The sequence below is a fragment of the Neurospora hispaniola genome (assembly GCF_033458365.1).
Source record: "Neurospora hispaniola strain FGSC 10403 chromosome Unknown B0T23scaffold_1, whole genome shotgun sequence".
NCBI lineage: Eukaryota > Fungi > Ascomycota > Sordariomycetes > Sordariales > Sordariaceae > Neurospora > Neurospora hispaniola.
This window is the reverse complement of record NW_026944406.1, coordinates 1467434-1483595: the sequence shown is the minus strand read 5'-3', so window position 1 is coordinate 1483595 and position 16162 is coordinate 1467434. Positions and strand designations below refer to the sequence as shown.

The following is a 16162-nucleotide window of genomic DNA, read 5'->3' as shown; positions in this document are numbered from 1 at the left end:
TGGCACACTTATCCTTACTTTGCATAGGGGGTTTTATAAAGAGGAGGGCCTTCCCCTTTTTCTGAGTATGTCTGATTTATATGAATATGGGCTGCGAGGTTGTATCTAGACTGATGTGGGATTCAGAAGTTCTCAGGTCATTCATGACCATGGTCAGCAAGCTAGACTGGGAGAGGAAGGAGGAGGCTGACTGAGCGCAGGATTACGAAGCGATGGATTTTGAGATCTTGCAAACAGGAATTATTCTCTGTTCTTTGCAGTATGTATAACCATTCAGCCTACCTTTATAAACTACATTATGTTATCGGAACTCAAAATGGCAGTTGAACAAAATGATAAACCTTGATACTCCGCGATTGGTGAGAAAAAGCGGCCGCTTGGGGTTCGAAATCTCACCTTGACGCGTATACATTGCGTATACACTACGTTCCGATGTTTTGGCGATCGATCCATGATATGCCGAGCACATGCATGATAGTTAGCTTCGGGAGAATCTTTCCCCTCCACATTTTGCATCAACAAACCCATATAAGACGATGGGCCGCAGGCAACAACTCAACGGCTCAACCTCGTCTGTCTGTTCGATAGATTAGTCAACACTCTTCAAGTCAACGCGCAACGTGACTCATGAATACTTTACCTGCTCGATTCCACTCATCACTCAAGTTTTCCCCTCCATCAATCACAACCACCTGGTACAAGCAAAAATGACCATCCGCGAAACCGGCCCCAGAGGAGCCGATCACCACATCCCCGACCCTTCTTCCCACCACCACAGCGACCTCGACCGAGCCGCCCAACAGACCCAACAAGAAGCGAACACGAACACAACCAGCAGCAGCAACATCAACCCTGGTCCCTCCTCTTCAGGCCAGGCCGGACTTCCCTCCACCAATCCCAGCGCCTCCTACTGGCTCCAACCCAGCGATGTTTCTCAAAAGTTTGGGGATTATCGGTCTACACCTGATTTGCCGCAGTCGGCGGATACGGTGATTGTCGGGTCGGGGATTACCGGGGCGTTTGCGGCTTGGTTTCTGTTGGAGCAGACGGGGGGAGCAAAGGTTGTTGTTAGGTCTGGGGTTGGAGCTGGAGCTGGGAAAGAAGAAAACAGCAACGGAGGAGGCATCCTAATGCTCGAAGCGCGCCGACAACCCTGCTCTGGCGCCACCGGCCGCAACGGCGGACACTGCCAGCCTTTTGTCTACTCGGCTTCTACCCCGTCCATTGCCGAATTCGAGCTGGCCACTTACCAGTTCCTCAAGGCCTTTGTGGAGGAGCATGGGATTGCGGGCGCTGTGGATTGGAGAACGCTCAAGACTGTTCATGCGTACTTGACGGAGGAAGTGTGGGAGGGGGCGAAAGCGTTGGTGGAAAAGTTGCCGGAGGGACTGAGGGGGCAGGTGGACTTGGTTGATGAGACGAGAAAGGGGAAAGAGGGAGGAGAGACGCTGAGGGATTTGAGAGTTCCCGGGGCGAAGGGGGCGGTGGTGCAGAAGCATGCGGCGAGTTTGTGGCCTTGGAAGTTGGTGACTTGGGTGTTGGAGAGGTTGTTGGAGAGGTTTCCGGTTGGGAAGGGTACGGGTGAAGAAGGGTTCAACTTGCAGACGAACACACCGGTCTTGGGATTGGAAAAACTCGGTGATGGCAAGTGGACGGTGATAACGAACAGGGGAAACATCAAGGCGAACAGAGTGTTGTTGGCGATGAACGGGTATACGAGTAATTTGTTGCCGGAGATGAAGGACTTGATCGTTCCGGTGAGGAGCCAGGTTGCGTCGTTGCGGCCACCGAAGGATGCGGCCAGTGGGAAAGTGGCCGAGTTGGATTACAGTTATGCGTTTGTCAGTGAGGAACAGTTTCCGAGGGATGAGTATCTCATGCAGAGACCTCTGCCCGGAGGAGAGCTAATCTACGGAGGAGCGAGAAGTCATGCGGAGAACAAGGCGGTTGGAGTGTGGCAGGATGATGAAGTCGAGCGAGGAGTCGCGACATATCTGAGGCAAAACCTGGCACCATATCCGTTGGATCTGGACAAAACTGGCTCTACGCCTACGGATACCCCTAAGGAGGGAAATGAGACTACAGAACTCGAGGCCACACATCAATGGACGGGGATCATGGGATTCAGCAGAGACTCGAATCCTTGGGTCGGACGGGTGCCTGAAAGCCTCGGCGGCGGAGAGAATCTGTATATGTGCGCCGGGTACACCGGACACGGAATGCCGCAGGCGGCGTTGGCGGCCCGGATGATTGCGGAGGAGATCACGGGCAAGCCGTTTGCGGATGACGGGCTCAAGTTACCTCGGGAGATGGCGTTGACCGAGGAGCGAGTAAGGTGGGTGAGGGAGAACACGAAGACGTTGTTGAAAGAACAGCATCAGGCACCTGAATGGTCGGCTACCATGCCTGAGTTGTTGACGGCTACGGAGAGGAGAGCCTGAGGAGGGGAGTTGATGATGTTGTGAACCAGTCACACCAGTCCATATGACTGTTAGAACCTAGATAAACTACAGAACTGTTCTTGTGCTTCCTGTTTAGACCAACAAACACATCTTGTACAACGTGAAGCTGATGGATGTGATCTCACTCAAGCCCGAGATTAGATGCGTAGCAACTGCAGATATAGACCAAACGACCCACCTCGGACTTTGTGACGCTTCGTTACAAACACAACGTTCTCCAATCCTCCGCAAAGAGGAACAAGATATAAACACCACAGCGCTCTTTCCAGGTTGTCGTGATCTTCCTTGTTTAGAGTGTCCAGGTGTCCCCGGCTGGTTTTTGTCTTGACCGGCAAACGCACCTGCCAAATCGGGGACGGGCTCCGTGACCCGAAACCGGACGCCCAACTCCGATCTGCGGTGGGCTACTGAAAGTCTGAGAGGGTGAGAGAAGCCCTATGCCGACGGGATGCACCGAAAGGCGGCAATCAGCGGAACATGGGAGCCCCGGAAGCGGGGCAGGCCTGCCGGGTTCTAGTGCTTGGCTTTCGCGGTATGCTTTCAGGCAGTATGGTAGTTGCCAGGCAGCAACCACCCAATCGCCCGCCTTCCCCTCTTGGGCTCTCATTCACATCACCGTCCCCCTCAATGTGGTGGCTGACATCAGATGAATCGATGCGAATATAGGTAATCTCTTCGATACATACACAGTAGATATTCACTGATCGTGACTTAGAAGCTTGTTTCACTTTTCCCATCTGTCTTCCTTCATCCATTTCTCTCACACGAAGCTGATTGAGTTGGGTCATCTTCCCCTACCCGACCCAACCCACAACCACCATCCATCCATCACCAACCCAACCAACCCCAAGATTCTTCAACCACCAAAACAATACAAAGTAAACAAACCCTCAAGAATCCAAAAAAAAAAAAAAAAATCCCAGTCACCATGACAAACCAAATCACCGACGAAGAATGGGCCGACATCCTCGCCCACGAACTCCCCACGCAAAATGACCCCATCCTGCAAAAGTACCACGCCGCCCGCGCCGCCCTCATCGCCGAAGAGCAGAAACAGCGCTCCGACCACGTCTTCCGCCAATCCCTCTCCCCGCTCGCCCGCCGGGCTTGCTCCATCGTCTCCCGCATCCGGCTCGAGGAGCAAAAGGCCATCTGGACGCCCGACCTCGAGGAGCAGCTGGCGCGCAAAGAGGAGAATAACGGCATCATCATTCATCCGGGCATGATGTTTACCCTGGCCAAGGAGACGATGGAGGCGACCAAGCTGTGGAAGATTGTGCGAAAAATGCCCAAGGGGGCGTTGTTGCATAGTCATTGTGATGCCATGGTGGACTTTGATTTTCTGTTGGGCGTGGTGTTGGAGACGGAGGGGATGGGGATTGCGACGCCCGAAAGGGGAGGGCTGGGGACGGAAGAAAGAAGGAGGGAGGGCGAGGTGGTGGTCAAGTTTGTGGGGGAACTGGAGAGGAAAGTGGATGCAAAGTCCATATGGGCTGGTGAGGAGGGAGGATATGAGCCGGGGACGTTTATCAATCTGGTGGAAGCTGCGGACGCGTTTCCTGAGGGAGGGAGAAAGGGGTTTTTGCAGTGGTTGAAGAGTAGGTGTATTCTGAGCCAGACGGACGCGATTGAGCAGAGACATGGGTCGGCGGAGATTTGGAGGAAGTTTATGAGGTGCTTCGGTGTGATTGGGTCCATGCTGCATTATGAGCCTATTTGGAGAAGGTTTTTAAGACGGTTGTTGCAGCAGTTGGTGGAGGATGGGGTTTATTGGGTTGAGGTTAGGTGAGTTACCTCTTTCTCCTTGATCATGTCTGTCTGGCTTCTGAGGTGGCCAGAAAAAAAACGTCATCTGCGGCCTCATCGGCATGAACCTGTTTGGTATTCATGGACTAACATTCATAGATTTGCCTGGCAACTCGACTACTGCCGCGAAGGCTGCACCACCCCCGAGCCCGACTACACCGCCATGTTCAACGTCATCGAAGAAGAAGTTGCTGCCTTTAAGGCCACTCCCGAAGGTTCCTCCTTCTGGGGCCTCCGGATGATTTGGACCACCGTCCGCGCCTTTGGGCCCCGTACCATCATCCAGTCCATGAACGACTGCATCGCCACCAAGATCAACTTCCCCCATCTCATCGCCGGCTACGACCTTGTCGGACCCGAAGACGCCGGCCGCCACCTTACCGATCTCCTACCGGAACTCTTCTGGTTCAGAAAGCAGTGCGCAGCCGAGGGCGTGGAGATCCCCTTCTTCCTTCACGCCGGAGAAACACTTGGAGATGGTGACGCCGTCGACCACAACCTCTTTGACGCCCTGCTCCTGGGAGCAAGGAGGATTGGCCACGGCTTCTCGCTGTATAAGCACCCGCAGCTGATCAAAGCCGTCAAGGACAAGCGCGTGTTGATCGAGAGCTGTCCGATTTCCAACGAAGTGCTGCGGTTGACGGGCAGTATCATGCAGCACCCGCTTCCCGCGCTCTTGGCCAGGGGCGTGCCGTGTGCCCTGTGCAATGACGATCCGGCAATTCTGGGTCAGGACATGGCGGGAATGACGCACGATTTCTGGCAGGCGTTACAGGGGTGGGAGAACCTGGGTCTGGCTGGGTTGGGCTCGTTGGCGGAGAATAGTGTGAGGTGGGCGGCGTTTGAGGATCAGACGGCAGATGAGTGGGCGAGGGATGTGAGGGAGGCAGGTATGGGCAGTGGAACCAAGGCGGAGAGGTTGAAGCAGTGGGCTGTGGAATGGGAGAAGTTTTGCGTGTGGGTGGTGGATGAGTATGGGGATGAATATGGTGGTGATGAGGCGTGAGTGCGGATGGGATCGGCTGCCTCGGGAGAGTTGGCGATAGACAAATCGGGGCTGTTTGGTGATAAGTCAGTCTCAATATGGTTACTCAAGTTCTTGGAGACTTGGGGAATCAGACAATGAGCGTTGAAACTCCCGACTATTCGGGCCTGGAGCAAACCACTGAATGCATATTGCAAATCGTTGACAGCCAAACTCGGTCCTATTTACCTACATTTGCCAGCCGATATCCCCACACGACTCATCACACATCCCAGTTCATACGTATATAAACACTATCCTCGTTCGAACAGACACACCGCCCCGTCTACGATTACATACGACCATAGGCACTTGAGAAAACTCGGGATCCCGTCCGCTCTCCGATCGATAAGCCAGTGACCGCCAGGCCAGTAGTCGGCTCGGTGACGATCGGCGAATCACCTGGTGTTGTATGTTCCTTCCTCTTTTTTTTTTCTTCCTTCTTGTTTTTCATTATTACTCCGTCCATCTTGGTGTAACGAGGTGAGGAAGTGGCATGTCATCCGCTGCACATGCTGGACGAACCATTGACCCAGAACCGAATCTTTTAGTGTTCCATGCATTCATATTGCATCAAACTTCTTTGCTTAGGCCTGACATCTATCTATGAAGCTTACTGCTACTCGTGTACCTATCAAAACCTATTCCTCCCCAAAAACATCCTCATCGCCCCTCCCCTCTTCACTCCATCACCACCACCACCACCAACCATCGGTACACCACCAAACACCCCCGCCGCATCATCATCATCTCCTCCCGCTGTCACCGCTGCTCCCACTTCTCCATACCCAGCAGCACCAACCACATCCTTCCCGCCCAACCTCTTCACATCCCTCACCACCCTCCCCGCCCTCGCCTCCACATCCCTAAAATACAACTCTTCCCCTCTTCCCCCTTGGGCTTCCACGCCCCCAAACCTAAATACCTGCTTGGAATCCCCAGACCCAGTACTATTCTTCCCATCCCCAGTCTGCTCATACCACGCCTGCCCCTCCTTCTTCGTCTCCAGCCTCGACTCTTTGTATCTAGGACTCTTCCCATTCCCATTGAACGCCACCGTGTCATAATCCGAGAACGTCATCTGCCCAGAGACGACAACCGTCTTTCCCTGGATCAAGTGTCCCGATATGCTCAAGTTCCCTTGGGGCGAAACGGAGTAGGTGCTGTTGGCGAGTAATGGAAAGGTGTAGCTTGTTTTATAGTCGTTAGTGGAAGAGGAGGAAGACGACGACGACTCGGAGCCGGAGATGAGCATGTCGTTGAATTGATTATAGCCCTGTGCTGAGACGAGACCTTTGTTGGTGTAGCTGAGGGTTTGGGTCCACGTTCCCAAGGGGGAGTGGACGCGGAAGGAGCGTTTGACGGATGTAGTGTAGGTGATGGATTCTGGGGTTGAGGAGTTGGAGGAGGAGGGGGGAGCGCGGATGGAGGAGAGAGTGATGAGGGGGGTGAGACCGTCGATGGTGGGGAGTTTGTTGTCATTGTTGCTGTTGTTGTTGCTTCCGATGGAGTTGGAGTGGGAGTGGGAGTCGGTCCAGATGAAGATCTTTCCCGTGACGTACCACGATTCGTTGACGTGGTCTGTTAGGACTGCATTGTGGCCAGAGGAGGACGAGGACGCGGTGTCGTTGATGCCGGCGATGCGGATGGTGAATTCGTGAGGTTTGCCGTCGGTGAGAACGGCTAGCCAGGGGGTGATGTCGATTTCGTGTTCTTTCAGGTCGAAGGCTTCGATGCCGGCGATGGGTCGATGCAAGGAGGGAACAACGCCGCCGGTGAAGATGACGGGGAAGGGCCAGTAGACGCCGGCTAGTTGGCCGTCGATGAGGACTTGGACCTCGCGGAATGGTGAGTAGCCGGGGAGTTCGCCGACGGTGTCGGAGAAGGCGTTGGTGTCGCTTTGAAGGACATTGGACCACCAGAACTCTTCGTTGCCTTGGCCGTTGGCGGAGATAGAGAAGACGGCGCGGCGGGCGTTGAGTGGAAAGTCGGAGATGGTGTTGGTGGCGTTTTGAGTGGGGAGGGTGAACTGGCTGACGGCGTTGTTGGCGGACTGCCGGGCAGAGATGGGGATAATGAGGTCGCTGGGAGGAGCGGCGTTGGTTGCGACGTCGCTATAGAAGAAAGTGGCTGTAAGAGTGGTGTTGAAAATGCCGGTGTACTTGTCGTTGACGAGGTTGCCTAGATCAAAAATGATCTTTTGCTTCTGTTGCCAGAGGGAAAGGTACTCGGTCATGTCCTTGAGATATTCCCATCGAATTCCTGGCGGCGCCACCGGTTCGGCGGTTGAAGTTCTCCCTGATACGAGTTAGCTGTTTTTTCTTTTTTTCTTTTTTGGTTTCGGTACTGTGATAATTTCAGGTGTCCATGTGCTACATGAAGAAGAGGCTCTGCTATGCTGTTCATGGGTGTGGCAGGAAGCACTCACAAACTTCGGTATCACCAAGGTACATCAATGCCAGGCGGTCGTACTGTCTCCCCTCACTGACAACGGTGAAGTTCATCACAATCCGGTTAAACTTGCAACTAGGTGGCGTGTAGTCTCCTATATTACGGTGAAACAGCAATGTCAGAAAATTGGTCAAAGGAGAGCTTCTGTTTGGATATCGTCCAGCTCACCGATGTACGGAACTCCATAGCTGAAAGCAAAGTCATGGCGCATCAACAACACAGTACATGCTTCCTGAGTTGATCCAGCTGGAATGGGTGTTGTTCCATCGCTATCAGCCGGGCCATAAGGCATCAATACTGGCGGCGCAACCTCAAAGTTTCTCAGGACCGTTTTCTCCGCGGCAGCAGACGAAGTTGTGACGGATGACTGAATTTGCCTTGCTTTTTGCTGTGATTTGAGAAGGTCGAGAGTTGCTGGTTCGGTAGGATGGAGGCCTTCAACCTGATGGCCATAAGTTCCATTTGCCGGTGAGAGTTGCTCGTGGATATCGGATCTCGGGCATGACGGTATACCAAGGACATGGAAGACAAACCCCGTAACGAAGAGTGAAGCAAAGAGCCACATGACTGACAAGAGAACCCGTCGTGTTCGGGCTTGCTTGACTGAGCGAGGAATGAGTTCTTCCCTCATGACCACCAAAGGCCGCTTCTCAACGTCCCGAGAAGCCATGTTCATTGTGCCGTAGGTTCCGCTGCGAGGAACTACCGATGTCGAAGACCTTAAGCCATGGGCTGTTGAGACCGAACCGGCGGGGTTGCCGGGGTATAAAAGAGGACGGAGGAACTGTCCTTGATCGCTAACCGTGTTCGCCATGGTACCAGCGGTTGATGGTGTTACCACCTTCTTAAACTAGAAAGAAGCTTGGCTTGACTGTAGATATCGTCGACGAATGTGGCAGGCCAATGGGAACATCAATGGTGCGATACCACCCCGGACGCCGGCACCGCAACGGAACAATCTAACACCTGGCTGGCTTGTGTGCTTTTCGAGCGGATCGGCGAGGGGATGAAAAGTCATGTAAATTGCGTGCATGAGGTGGTGTTGATGCTCGTGTCTGGTCCGTGCGCTTCTCGCATATGATCGACCGTTGTCAGTTGCGGCTGCAGTGTATCGATTCAACGAGTGATACACAATGTGACAATGTAAACAACATGGTGGCACGTAGAATTCCAAACAGCATACTTTCTACCTCGTTTCTCCAACGGGTGGGTAATGACCTAAGCGTGTACAAGTACTACAATGCAAGGTTCAGTATGGTGTTGTCCGGATTATGAGAAAGGGGATTCTTATTTATGTGCAATGCAACCACCACCTACGGAACGCCAGCCTCCAAACAAGGGATATACAACTGAAAGATGAACATGAAGGAAAGATTGAGAAGTTGAAACAGGGTATCCAAGGCAAGGTAAGCACTCTTTTTTTTTCAAGGCTTCTTGACAACGGTCTTCACCTTCTTTGTGCCGATCTGGTAGCCCCAAGACCTGAGAACCTTGACGACCTTGGGAAGGATAGCAGCCGTCAGAGGGACTCTGATAAAGATGAAGGTCTTGTGAATCGCATACGCCAGAGCAAGCTGGGTGGCCAAGCCTGAGAAGGAGACGGTCAGCATATGTGCCCATTTGTGCTACAAGGGACATTGTTTAGCAAGTACTTACTGGCTCCAGCTTGCTTGCTCCGCTCCTCGGCGGCCTCAACACCCCATCCGACTTCAGGCTCCTCGCCAGTGCGTTCCCGCTTGTTATCCTTGTAAGCCGTCCGATACTTGTGCCAGAAGTCTTGGACGTTCTGGGGGATGACTGTTTGGAACCATGACACAACGACATGCTCGATGTGGGCTGAAGAGTACCGAAACGTCAGTTTTTGTTCGCTTTGCCGATAATCCAAGTCAAACTTACCAATCTTCTCGGTGCCGACGGTGCGCACGAGCAGGAAGCAGAAAGGGAAGTCTAGCACGCTAAGGGCGAGATAGACTCCGACAGCAGTCCAGCCGTACTCCTTGGACAGCTTCTTCATCTTGGCGCTAAATCCGGTCGGCTCGGGCTCCTTCTCCTTGGCCTTGGCCTTCTCCTTGGCTCCCTCCTTCCCCGACGACTTGTCGGACCGGCGCGACCTCGACGACTGGAACGGGCGTCTTGATGAGGTGGTAAACTGCTTGGGTTGCCCGGCTCTCGATGCCTGTCTGATTCTGGCCGACAAGCTCGCGTACTGGAACTGTGGTGTCGCTGCGCTCTTGGTAGAGATATGCTGCGCCCATGTCCGAGCCACTGTGGTGTCCCTAGAAACCCCCCGGAAGATGGCGCCTCCTCTAAGGAGGGTCTCGGCAGCTCCGTACCCTGTCCTCAACATGATGATGATCTAGTCGGTACGTGGTAGGAATCGGTCGGTCGTGGTCGGTCGCAGAAACGTCGCAAGGTGGCCCAAGCTCCAAGTCTCAAGCTTCTTGAGCTTCGAGGGATCGCTTCGTACAACGCTAGTCTCACTGAGGGGAGTTAAAGGATTATGGATGCGGGTAGACGCCGTCGCCAACAAGCCGGTGCTTGATCGAGTTCGAGATGGTTGACCTAGCCGTGCCTGTTTCCGCGGTAGAGAGACGAACACGTGATCGATCGAGAACTACATACGACAAGTATCTCCAAAGGCTCAAAGGGGCAGCAGGAGAAGTTTGGGTTGAGGAGATGGAGGAGGCGTATCGGCTAGGTCAAAGAAATTCCAGTCGGGTATTTCCTCGTTGCATGGGCTGACGATATCGCAAGGGGTCACGCAACGGCTCTTATTTTATTTTCCTCGACTTCAGTTTCTAGAAGTTCGCGGACCTCTTTGGGTTGCATGTGAGTGATGCAACTTAAGTCGTTGCGGCAGGCAGCGCATCATTCCACTACATCCCATTGGTCAATCGGCATCCGCCTCTGCCCGGTCAACGATGCATTCAAGACCCCGCCATCTCGTTCCGGCAGGCAACAAAGCTCAGTGCTGACGAGTCTCACCACGGCAGGCCGTTGAGGCCGCTCATGGTATCGCCCCAAGGAAGCTCGAAACAACTCAGCCTCTTCAACTTCTTGCTAGCTTACCAACAGAGACTTGTCATTCGGCCTTTCGAGCAATACAATTACTTGGACATTCCAAGCCACGAGTCGAGGCATCATGTGGCTGACATGGTTCTTTGAAAGCCATCGATGGAAAGGCTGTTGGTTTAGGAAGCGTTCGGTGATCTGATCTGATGGGTTCAAACTATCCACGTCCGCACTGACCATTCATCACCTTATCGCAGAGTAAACAAACTTCCCCTTTCGTTCAGGAGCTGAACATCAAAGGCCATGAGCGCAAACACAACTTTGTGAACCTTTCTTCACATGTTCTCTTACTTTGTTTCCAAACATTCATTCCTCTTCGACGCCCAACGTGTCTCTCGACTTTGGTGAGCTAGAATTGGGATTCGCCATCGGAGATCCGAACAGGACCTTGCTAAGCCTGTAAGACTTGGCCGCCAATCACGTTCCTCGGTTCCCTCTGTAAGCGCCCTCGTCCCGCGCTTGCACTTATTGCTCCATGCCCCATGAAGACAAGACGGCGCTCTTCCCTTCCTGTCATCTTCAAGGCTCACTGATTGGGCGCTTCATCTTCTCCATACACCATGAAGCTTGAATTAGAAAGCAGCCCGCACCACAGCCGCTACGGCGGACGCGCAACGAGAGGCCGTCTGGGGCGCTGTTCAGTCCCCTGCTACACTAGGGTAGAGCTGCTCAGGTACCAGTGGCACCCTTCAATAAAATGAGTCTGGACGCCGACTTGACGTCCGCGTCAGATGCTCTTTCCTGTGGTTCCTTCTTCCCCCCCGATTTCTGACTCTGTAAATCTGTTTGAACCTCTTTCCCTTGAACCGGTTTCTCACCATAGTTATTTCCATTTTCTGCTGGTGGTCTCACGAACTCGGGCAACACATTGAAGTGATCTGCAGTCAGCTTCTTTTATAAGTGCGGGGAATCCATCGAGTTTACTCCAAAAGTTCCCATCCAGACTTGGCGAGGTTCATCAAGACAAGGACCATTCCTTCAACAAGCTCAAAACTGTCTGAGAAAAGATTCGTGTGTTCGAGCAAACAAACAATCAACATGTCTTACTATCCTCGTGAGTATCAGACGCTCTTCGTTATTGTGATATGATAAAGCTAACCAGTATGTCAGCCCCTCCTGGAGCATCCGGTGCTGGAGGTATGTTCCAATCTTGAAAAGCGGATGGAACGGTTGATACTGACGAGGACAACAGCCCCTGCTCAACACAGCTACCCACCTCCTCCCATGTCTGCTCCTCCAACCCAGACAAAGTTCTCTTACCCATCTCCTCCGACCACCCAGCAGCAAGGAAGGCATTATCCTCCTCCTCCTCAGTCCGCCGGCTCGTCTGCCACGCCGCCGCCCAAGTCATCCACTCCTACGTACCCCTTTCCTCCTCAGCAACAGCAGCAACAGTATCAACAACCTCCACAACAACAATTCTCCCCACCACCGGCCCAACAATTTTCCCCACCACCGACTCAACAACACCAGCAATATGCGCCACCGCCAGCCCAGCAGCAAGTGCAGCAACCGCAGCCTCAATACGCGGTTCCCCCAGCCCAGCAGCAACATGCTCCAACCGCCCTCCCTCTGCACATGAGGACCGATTCGAGCGCCTCCCGAACTTCTGCCCACACCCCTCCTCCTCAGCAACAGTTTGCCGCTCCTCCGCCGTATGCTCAAGGCGAGCAGCAGCCCCAACAACAGCAGCAGCAGCAGCAGCAGCAGCAGCCAGCACCCACACAACCGGTTGGTCTGGGGTTGAGCACTTCGGCAGCGGCTGCCATTACTGGTGCGCCCGCTGCCGGACAGTTTTCCGGTGTAGGTGCGGTGTCGGATGACGTGGGAACGTTCAATGGTGGCAGTTACCGTATCAGCCATCGGGATTGCAATACTATTTTGACTGTGCAGTTGGCGATCGGTTGCCCGTTGGATGCTAAGCCGGGTATGCTTTCTCTCTTGAAATTCACTGCATAGGTGTATTCAAATGAGTGTGTATTTGGCTAACAGTCTTTACCTTATTCTCGCACAGGATCAATGATTGCCATGTCCCCCTCCGTCTCCCTCAAGGGAGCCTACAAGTTTGGCTTGAAGAAACTTGTTGCCGGCGGCGAGATGGGCAGCTCGACTTACACCGGTCCGGGTGAGTTGCTTTTGGCCCCTGCCATGCTCGGCGATATCACGAGTCTCCGCCTGGATGGCTCCCAGACCTGGTCTGTCAGCCACGATGGATACCTTGCTTCGACGCAGAACGTCACCAAGGACTACAAGCGCCAGGGACTGGGAAAGGCCATGTTCTCTGGTGAGGGATTGTGGGTGTACAAGATTAGTGGCACGGGGCTGTTGTGGCTGACGAGTTTTGGTGCCATTGTTCGGAAAGATGTGAGTTATCAGTTGTCTGAAGTCCGAGTGGAAGGGTGCGGGTTGCTGACAGAGGAGACAGCTGGCGGACGGCGAGAAGTACATTGTTGACAACGGCCACTTGGTCGCATGGAATACCAAGTACGTTCTGGAGCGTGTTGCTTCCGGCGGCTTACTATCGGGCTTCGCTTCTGGCGAAGGACTGGTGTGCAAATTCACTGGTCCTGGAACAATATTCATTCAGACAAGGAATGCGGTTCGTCAAATCCCATACCAGCTTGATACGTTTGGACATGACATGAACTAACTTTTATAAAGACTGCCTTTAGTGCGTTTATGACCGGTCAAACAGCAAAGGCCTAGAGCTGGATTAGGATGTAGGAGTCGTACGGGAGAGTGATACCTGTGGCGGTCGCATTTGAGGCTGTGAACCTCGCATCACTTGATGTTCTTCCATTGCGTTTATTTTGGGTTTGTTAGCGATGTCATGTCGGCTTTGAGATGTGTTCAGGAATAGTTAAAATGTCAGTATCAGTGAACCACGAGCCTCTTGTCCTGTCCTTGGACTAGAAGCTTGACAGCTTCGTTTCCGCTTGGCAACCTATCGATCCGCCGTGAATGAGGTTTGGAAAACAGGCCGACATGGACCTGGCTCTCCACAAGAACGATATGGGAAGATCCCATGGGGGGAAGACAGACTGAAAAACTATGAACAGTGGAAAGAAAGTCCAAGTTTGCGAGTAAAAGGGTCTTCGGGGGCCGGGTTTCTAGGGTTAGGGTCAAAGCAGCATCGCGCCCAGCTTTACGGACAAAATTACGCCTGTGATTGGCCAGAATTTTAATTGATTTTGTAAGAGCTGCGCGTGAAGGTAACTTTAGACGCGTCTCCCAGACCAACATCATCCCCAGTCCACGGCTTCCAACCGACAACCTCCCACGTCAGAAAGCCAGAAGGACAGTCCTACCAAGTCTCCATCATGCTACGATCGAACGTCAGTCGCATCGACCCCAAAAGGCGAAACGTACCTGACCACCGCAAGAAACAACTCGCAGAAGCCGCCTACAAGGACACTGATTATCCCCATCGGCTCAACTTCTACTCGACCCCTCCAACAGCCGACATCACCATTGAGCAGTTTGAACAATGGGCCATCGACAGGTTACGAAGTATGCATCATACCACGCTCATATCTCAGTGATTTACAATATTGGGCGTGCCTCTAAACGCTAATTCACCTCTTTCTTATCATAATCCAGTCCTCGCCGAACTCGAAGCATGCTCCTTCCGTAACAAAACCCCCGCCGAGACAGCCTCGCACATGAAACCTTTACTCGACAAGTACCTCCCGCTCGACACCAACAGCTCCTCCTCTTCCCAGCTCTTCGCTCAGCGGCAAAAGGACCACTACAGCCACTTCATTCTTCGTCTCGCTTTTGCATCCACAGAGGACCTCCGGCGCCGCTTCACCCGCGTCGAAACCATGTTATTTCGCATGCGCCTGAACGCCGACGACGGTCGCGAGCGCGCGGCTTTTATCAACTCGCTTAATCTCGACTGGGAGACTGTTTCGGATGAAGAGAAGCGCGAACTAGCTGCCGAGTTGGCAGCGACTGCCTCCTTCGGCGGCTTCAAAAAGGGACAACAGCAGCAGCAATACGAAGAAGACCAACAAACATGGTGCAAAGTCTCGTGGCTCCGTGTCCCCGAGCTGGTCGAACAGCGCCGCGTCTTCCTCCGACAAGGCTACGCCTACGTTCCCGCGCGCGAACAGCAGGCGATGGTCGTTTCGGAATTCTCGTCCCGGTTGGAACGACAGCTCGAGTTAACCGCCCGGGCCCTTCCCAGACTCGACGAAGACGACCGTTTGACGCCCATCCTGGCACACTTATCCAAGAACTTCATCACGCCCGACGCTTCGTACGTGGGCACTTCATCCGCCATTTCTTCGGCGGATATCTCAGCCAGAAACATTGATAACTTGGTGAACAACCACCATTTCCCCGCTTGCATGTCTCATTTGCATCGCACCCTGCGGCGGGACGCGCACTTGAAACACTACGGTCGTCTACAGTACACCCTCTTTTTGAAGGGCATCGGCCTCAACCTCGAAGAATGCTTGTTGTTTTGGCGACAGAGTTTCAACAAAATCACCGACGACACGTTCAACAAGGAGTACCGGTACAACGTGCGACACACGTACGGCGACGTGGGCGGCGACAGCAATCGGCGCGGAGGCGGCTACTCGCCATATTCATGCCAAAAGATCCTAACGGAACATCCGCCCGGACCGGGCGAGGCGCACGGGTGTCCGTATCGACATTTTAACATGGAGAATCTGCAGACGCTGTTGCAGCAGGGGATGGGGGTGACGGATCGTGGGGTGTTGAATGGGGTCAAGGAGGATAAGGAGAAGCAAAAGTTTCATATGGCTTGTAATCGGTATGTTTTCACTCGTATTGCTGTTGCTCTTCTGACGCTGCTGGACTTGAGCAGTGAGTGAATTAACGCTGATGTGGGATACAACAGGGTATTCGAACATCTTCACAAGGAAGAACTCAAAAAGGCCAAGGATGAGGGTATCATGACTGCGGCGCAGCTTGAGACTATTGTCCACCCCAACGAGTACTTCAAGCGGAGTTATCTGCTCAAGAATATGGGCAAGATGCAAGGGGATGTCAAGATGGAGGGTTGAAGATACCATGCATGGTTGATGCGGACGAGCTTGAAAAGAGGTTTGATGTGGAAATATGGATGGGCATGGGATGTGGGACCCGGGTTTCTTTCTGTTGTAGTATTTTCTGGCGTTCAGGCGACATAGCGACGGCATGACACTTGTACAAGTTCACTCACACACACATGTATGGGATATGATTTGAAGAACATCATTAACTTGAACATGTCCAACATGTAGACTCATGGTTCTGACATGCTATCCCATAACACGAGTACAGCAGACACCAAAAGAACTAGGCAACACATCACAGGGAATTAAAAGGTGAACAG

The 16162-nt window shown here is 53.2% G+C and overlaps 6 protein-coding genes across 6 annotated transcripts; 4 read left to right on the top strand and 2 right to left on the bottom strand.

Moving 5' to 3' along the window:
• Positions 1-212: 212 nt before the first annotated feature.
• On the top strand, positions 213-2441 carry B0T23DRAFT_400715 (FAD dependent oxidoreductase-domain-containing protein; the record flags this gene model as incomplete). The annotated part of the gene is made up of 2 exons (XM_062838521.1): positions 213-259; positions 836-2441. 2 exons carry the CDS (start codon positions 213-215, stop codon positions 2439-2441), a joined length of 1653 nt encoding a protein of 550 aa, XP_062696654.1.
• Positions 2442-3380: 939 nt separating this feature from the next.
• On the top strand, positions 3381-5657 carry B0T23DRAFT_369003 (uncharacterized protein). Its single transcript, XM_062836488.1, has 2 exons — positions 3381-4247; positions 4368-5657. The coding sequence occupies exons 1-2, from the start codon at positions 3391-3393 to the stop codon at positions 5272-5274; spliced, it is 1764 nt and encodes a 587-aa protein (XP_062696653.1). The 5' UTR covers positions 3381-3390; the 3' UTR covers positions 5275-5657.
• On the bottom strand, positions 5614-8737 carry B0T23DRAFT_348890 (peptide N-acetyl-beta-D-glucosaminyl asparaginase amidase A-domain-containing protein). Its single transcript, XM_062836024.1, has 3 exons — positions 7912-8737; positions 7721-7837; positions 5614-7590 (listed from the first exon to the last, which is right to left on the bottom strand). The coding sequence occupies exons 1-3, from the start codon at positions 8555-8557 to the stop codon at positions 5927-5929; spliced, it is 2427 nt and encodes an 808-aa protein (XP_062696652.1). The 5' UTR covers positions 8558-8737; the 3' UTR covers positions 5614-5926.
• Positions 8738-8905: 168 nt separating this feature from the next.
• On the bottom strand, positions 8906-10571 carry B0T23DRAFT_368999 (uncharacterized protein). The gene is made up of 3 exons (XM_062836487.1): positions 9640-10571; positions 9400-9579; positions 8906-9331 (listed from the first exon to the last, which is right to left on the bottom strand). Exons 1-3 carry the CDS (start codon positions 10088-10090, stop codon positions 9168-9170), a joined length of 795 nt encoding a protein of 264 aa, XP_062696651.1. The 5' UTR covers positions 10091-10571; the 3' UTR covers positions 8906-9167.
• A 917-nt stretch (positions 10572-11488) lies between these two features.
• Positions 11489-13605, top strand: B0T23DRAFT_6357 (tryptophan RNA-binding attenuator protein-like domain-containing protein). Its single transcript, XM_062841566.1, has 6 exons — positions 11489-11869; positions 11926-11952; positions 12008-12742; positions 12830-13179; positions 13241-13414; positions 13477-13605. The coding sequence occupies exons 1-6, from the start codon at positions 11854-11856 to the stop codon at positions 13519-13521; spliced, it is 1347 nt and encodes a 448-aa protein (XP_062696650.1). The 5' UTR covers positions 11489-11853; the 3' UTR covers positions 13522-13605.
• Positions 13606-14055: 450 nt separating this feature from the next.
• Positions 14056-16143, top strand: B0T23DRAFT_348887 (eukaryotic and archaeal DNA primase, large subunit-domain-containing protein). Its single transcript, XM_062836023.1, has 3 exons — positions 14056-14325; positions 14416-15598; positions 15686-16143. The coding sequence occupies exons 1-3, from the start codon at positions 14136-14138 to the stop codon at positions 15849-15851; spliced, it is 1539 nt and encodes a 512-aa protein (XP_062696649.1). The 5' UTR covers positions 14056-14135; the 3' UTR covers positions 15852-16143.
• The last annotated feature ends 19 nt before the right edge of the window (positions 16144-16162 follow it).

What these genes read in the sequence shown, in the direction of transcription:
- B0T23DRAFT_369003 (XM_062836488.1), top strand. Translation starts at nt 3,391, where the DNA reads ATGACAAACCAAATCACCGACGAAGAATGGGCCGACATCCTCGCCCAC. An exon ending in GTTTATTGGGTTGAGGTTAG is followed by an intron (nt 4,248 to 4,367) that starts GTGAGTTACCTC and finishes TAACATTCATAG; the next exon opens with ATTTGCCTGGCAACTCGACT.
- B0T23DRAFT_348890 (XM_062836024.1), bottom strand. Translation starts at nt 8,557, where the DNA reads ATGGCGAACACGGTTAGCGATCAAGGACAGTTCCTCCGTCCTCTTTTA. An exon ending in CTATGGAGTTCCGTACATCG is followed by an intron (nt 7,838 to 7,911) that starts GTGAGCTGGACG and finishes ACCGTAATATAG; the next exon opens with GAGACTACACGCCACCTAGT. An exon ending in CCTTGGTGATACCGAAGTTT is followed by an intron (nt 7,591 to 7,720) that starts GTGAGTGCTTCC and finishes AACTCGTATCAG; the next exon opens with GGAGAACTTCAACCGCCGAA.
- B0T23DRAFT_368999 (XM_062836487.1), bottom strand. Translation starts at nt 10,090, where the DNA reads ATGTTGAGGACAGGGTACGGAGCTGCCGAGACCCTCCTTAGAGGAGGC. An exon ending in CGTCGGCACCGAGAAGATTG is followed by an intron (nt 9,580 to 9,639) that starts GTAAGTTTGACT and finishes GGTACTCTTCAG; the next exon opens with CCCACATCGAGCATGTCGTT. An exon ending in GAGCAAGCAAGCTGGAGCCA is followed by an intron (nt 9,332 to 9,399) that starts GTAAGTACTTGC and finishes TCTCCTTCTCAG; the next exon opens with GCTTGGCCACCCAGCTTGCT.
- B0T23DRAFT_6357 (XM_062841566.1), top strand. An exon ending in TGGAGCATCCGGTGCTGGAG is followed by an intron (nt 11,953 to 12,007) that starts GTATGTTCCAAT and finishes CGAGGACAACAG; the next exon opens with CCCCTGCTCAACACAGCTAC. An exon ending in TCATTCAGACAAGGAATGCG is followed by an intron (nt 13,415 to 13,476) that starts GTTCGTCAAATC and finishes ACTTTTATAAAG; the next exon opens with ACTGCCTTTAGTGCGTTTAT.
- B0T23DRAFT_348887 (XM_062836023.1), top strand. Translation starts at nt 14,136, where the DNA reads ATGCTACGATCGAACGTCAGTCGCATCGACCCCAAAAGGCGAAACGTA. An exon ending in GGCCATCGACAGGTTACGAA is followed by an intron (nt 14,326 to 14,415) that starts GTATGCATCATA and finishes ATCATAATCCAG; the next exon opens with TCCTCGCCGAACTCGAAGCA. An exon ending in TTTCATATGGCTTGTAATCG is followed by an intron (nt 15,599 to 15,685) that starts GTATGTTTTCAC and finishes GGGATACAACAG; the next exon opens with GGTATTCGAACATCTTCACA.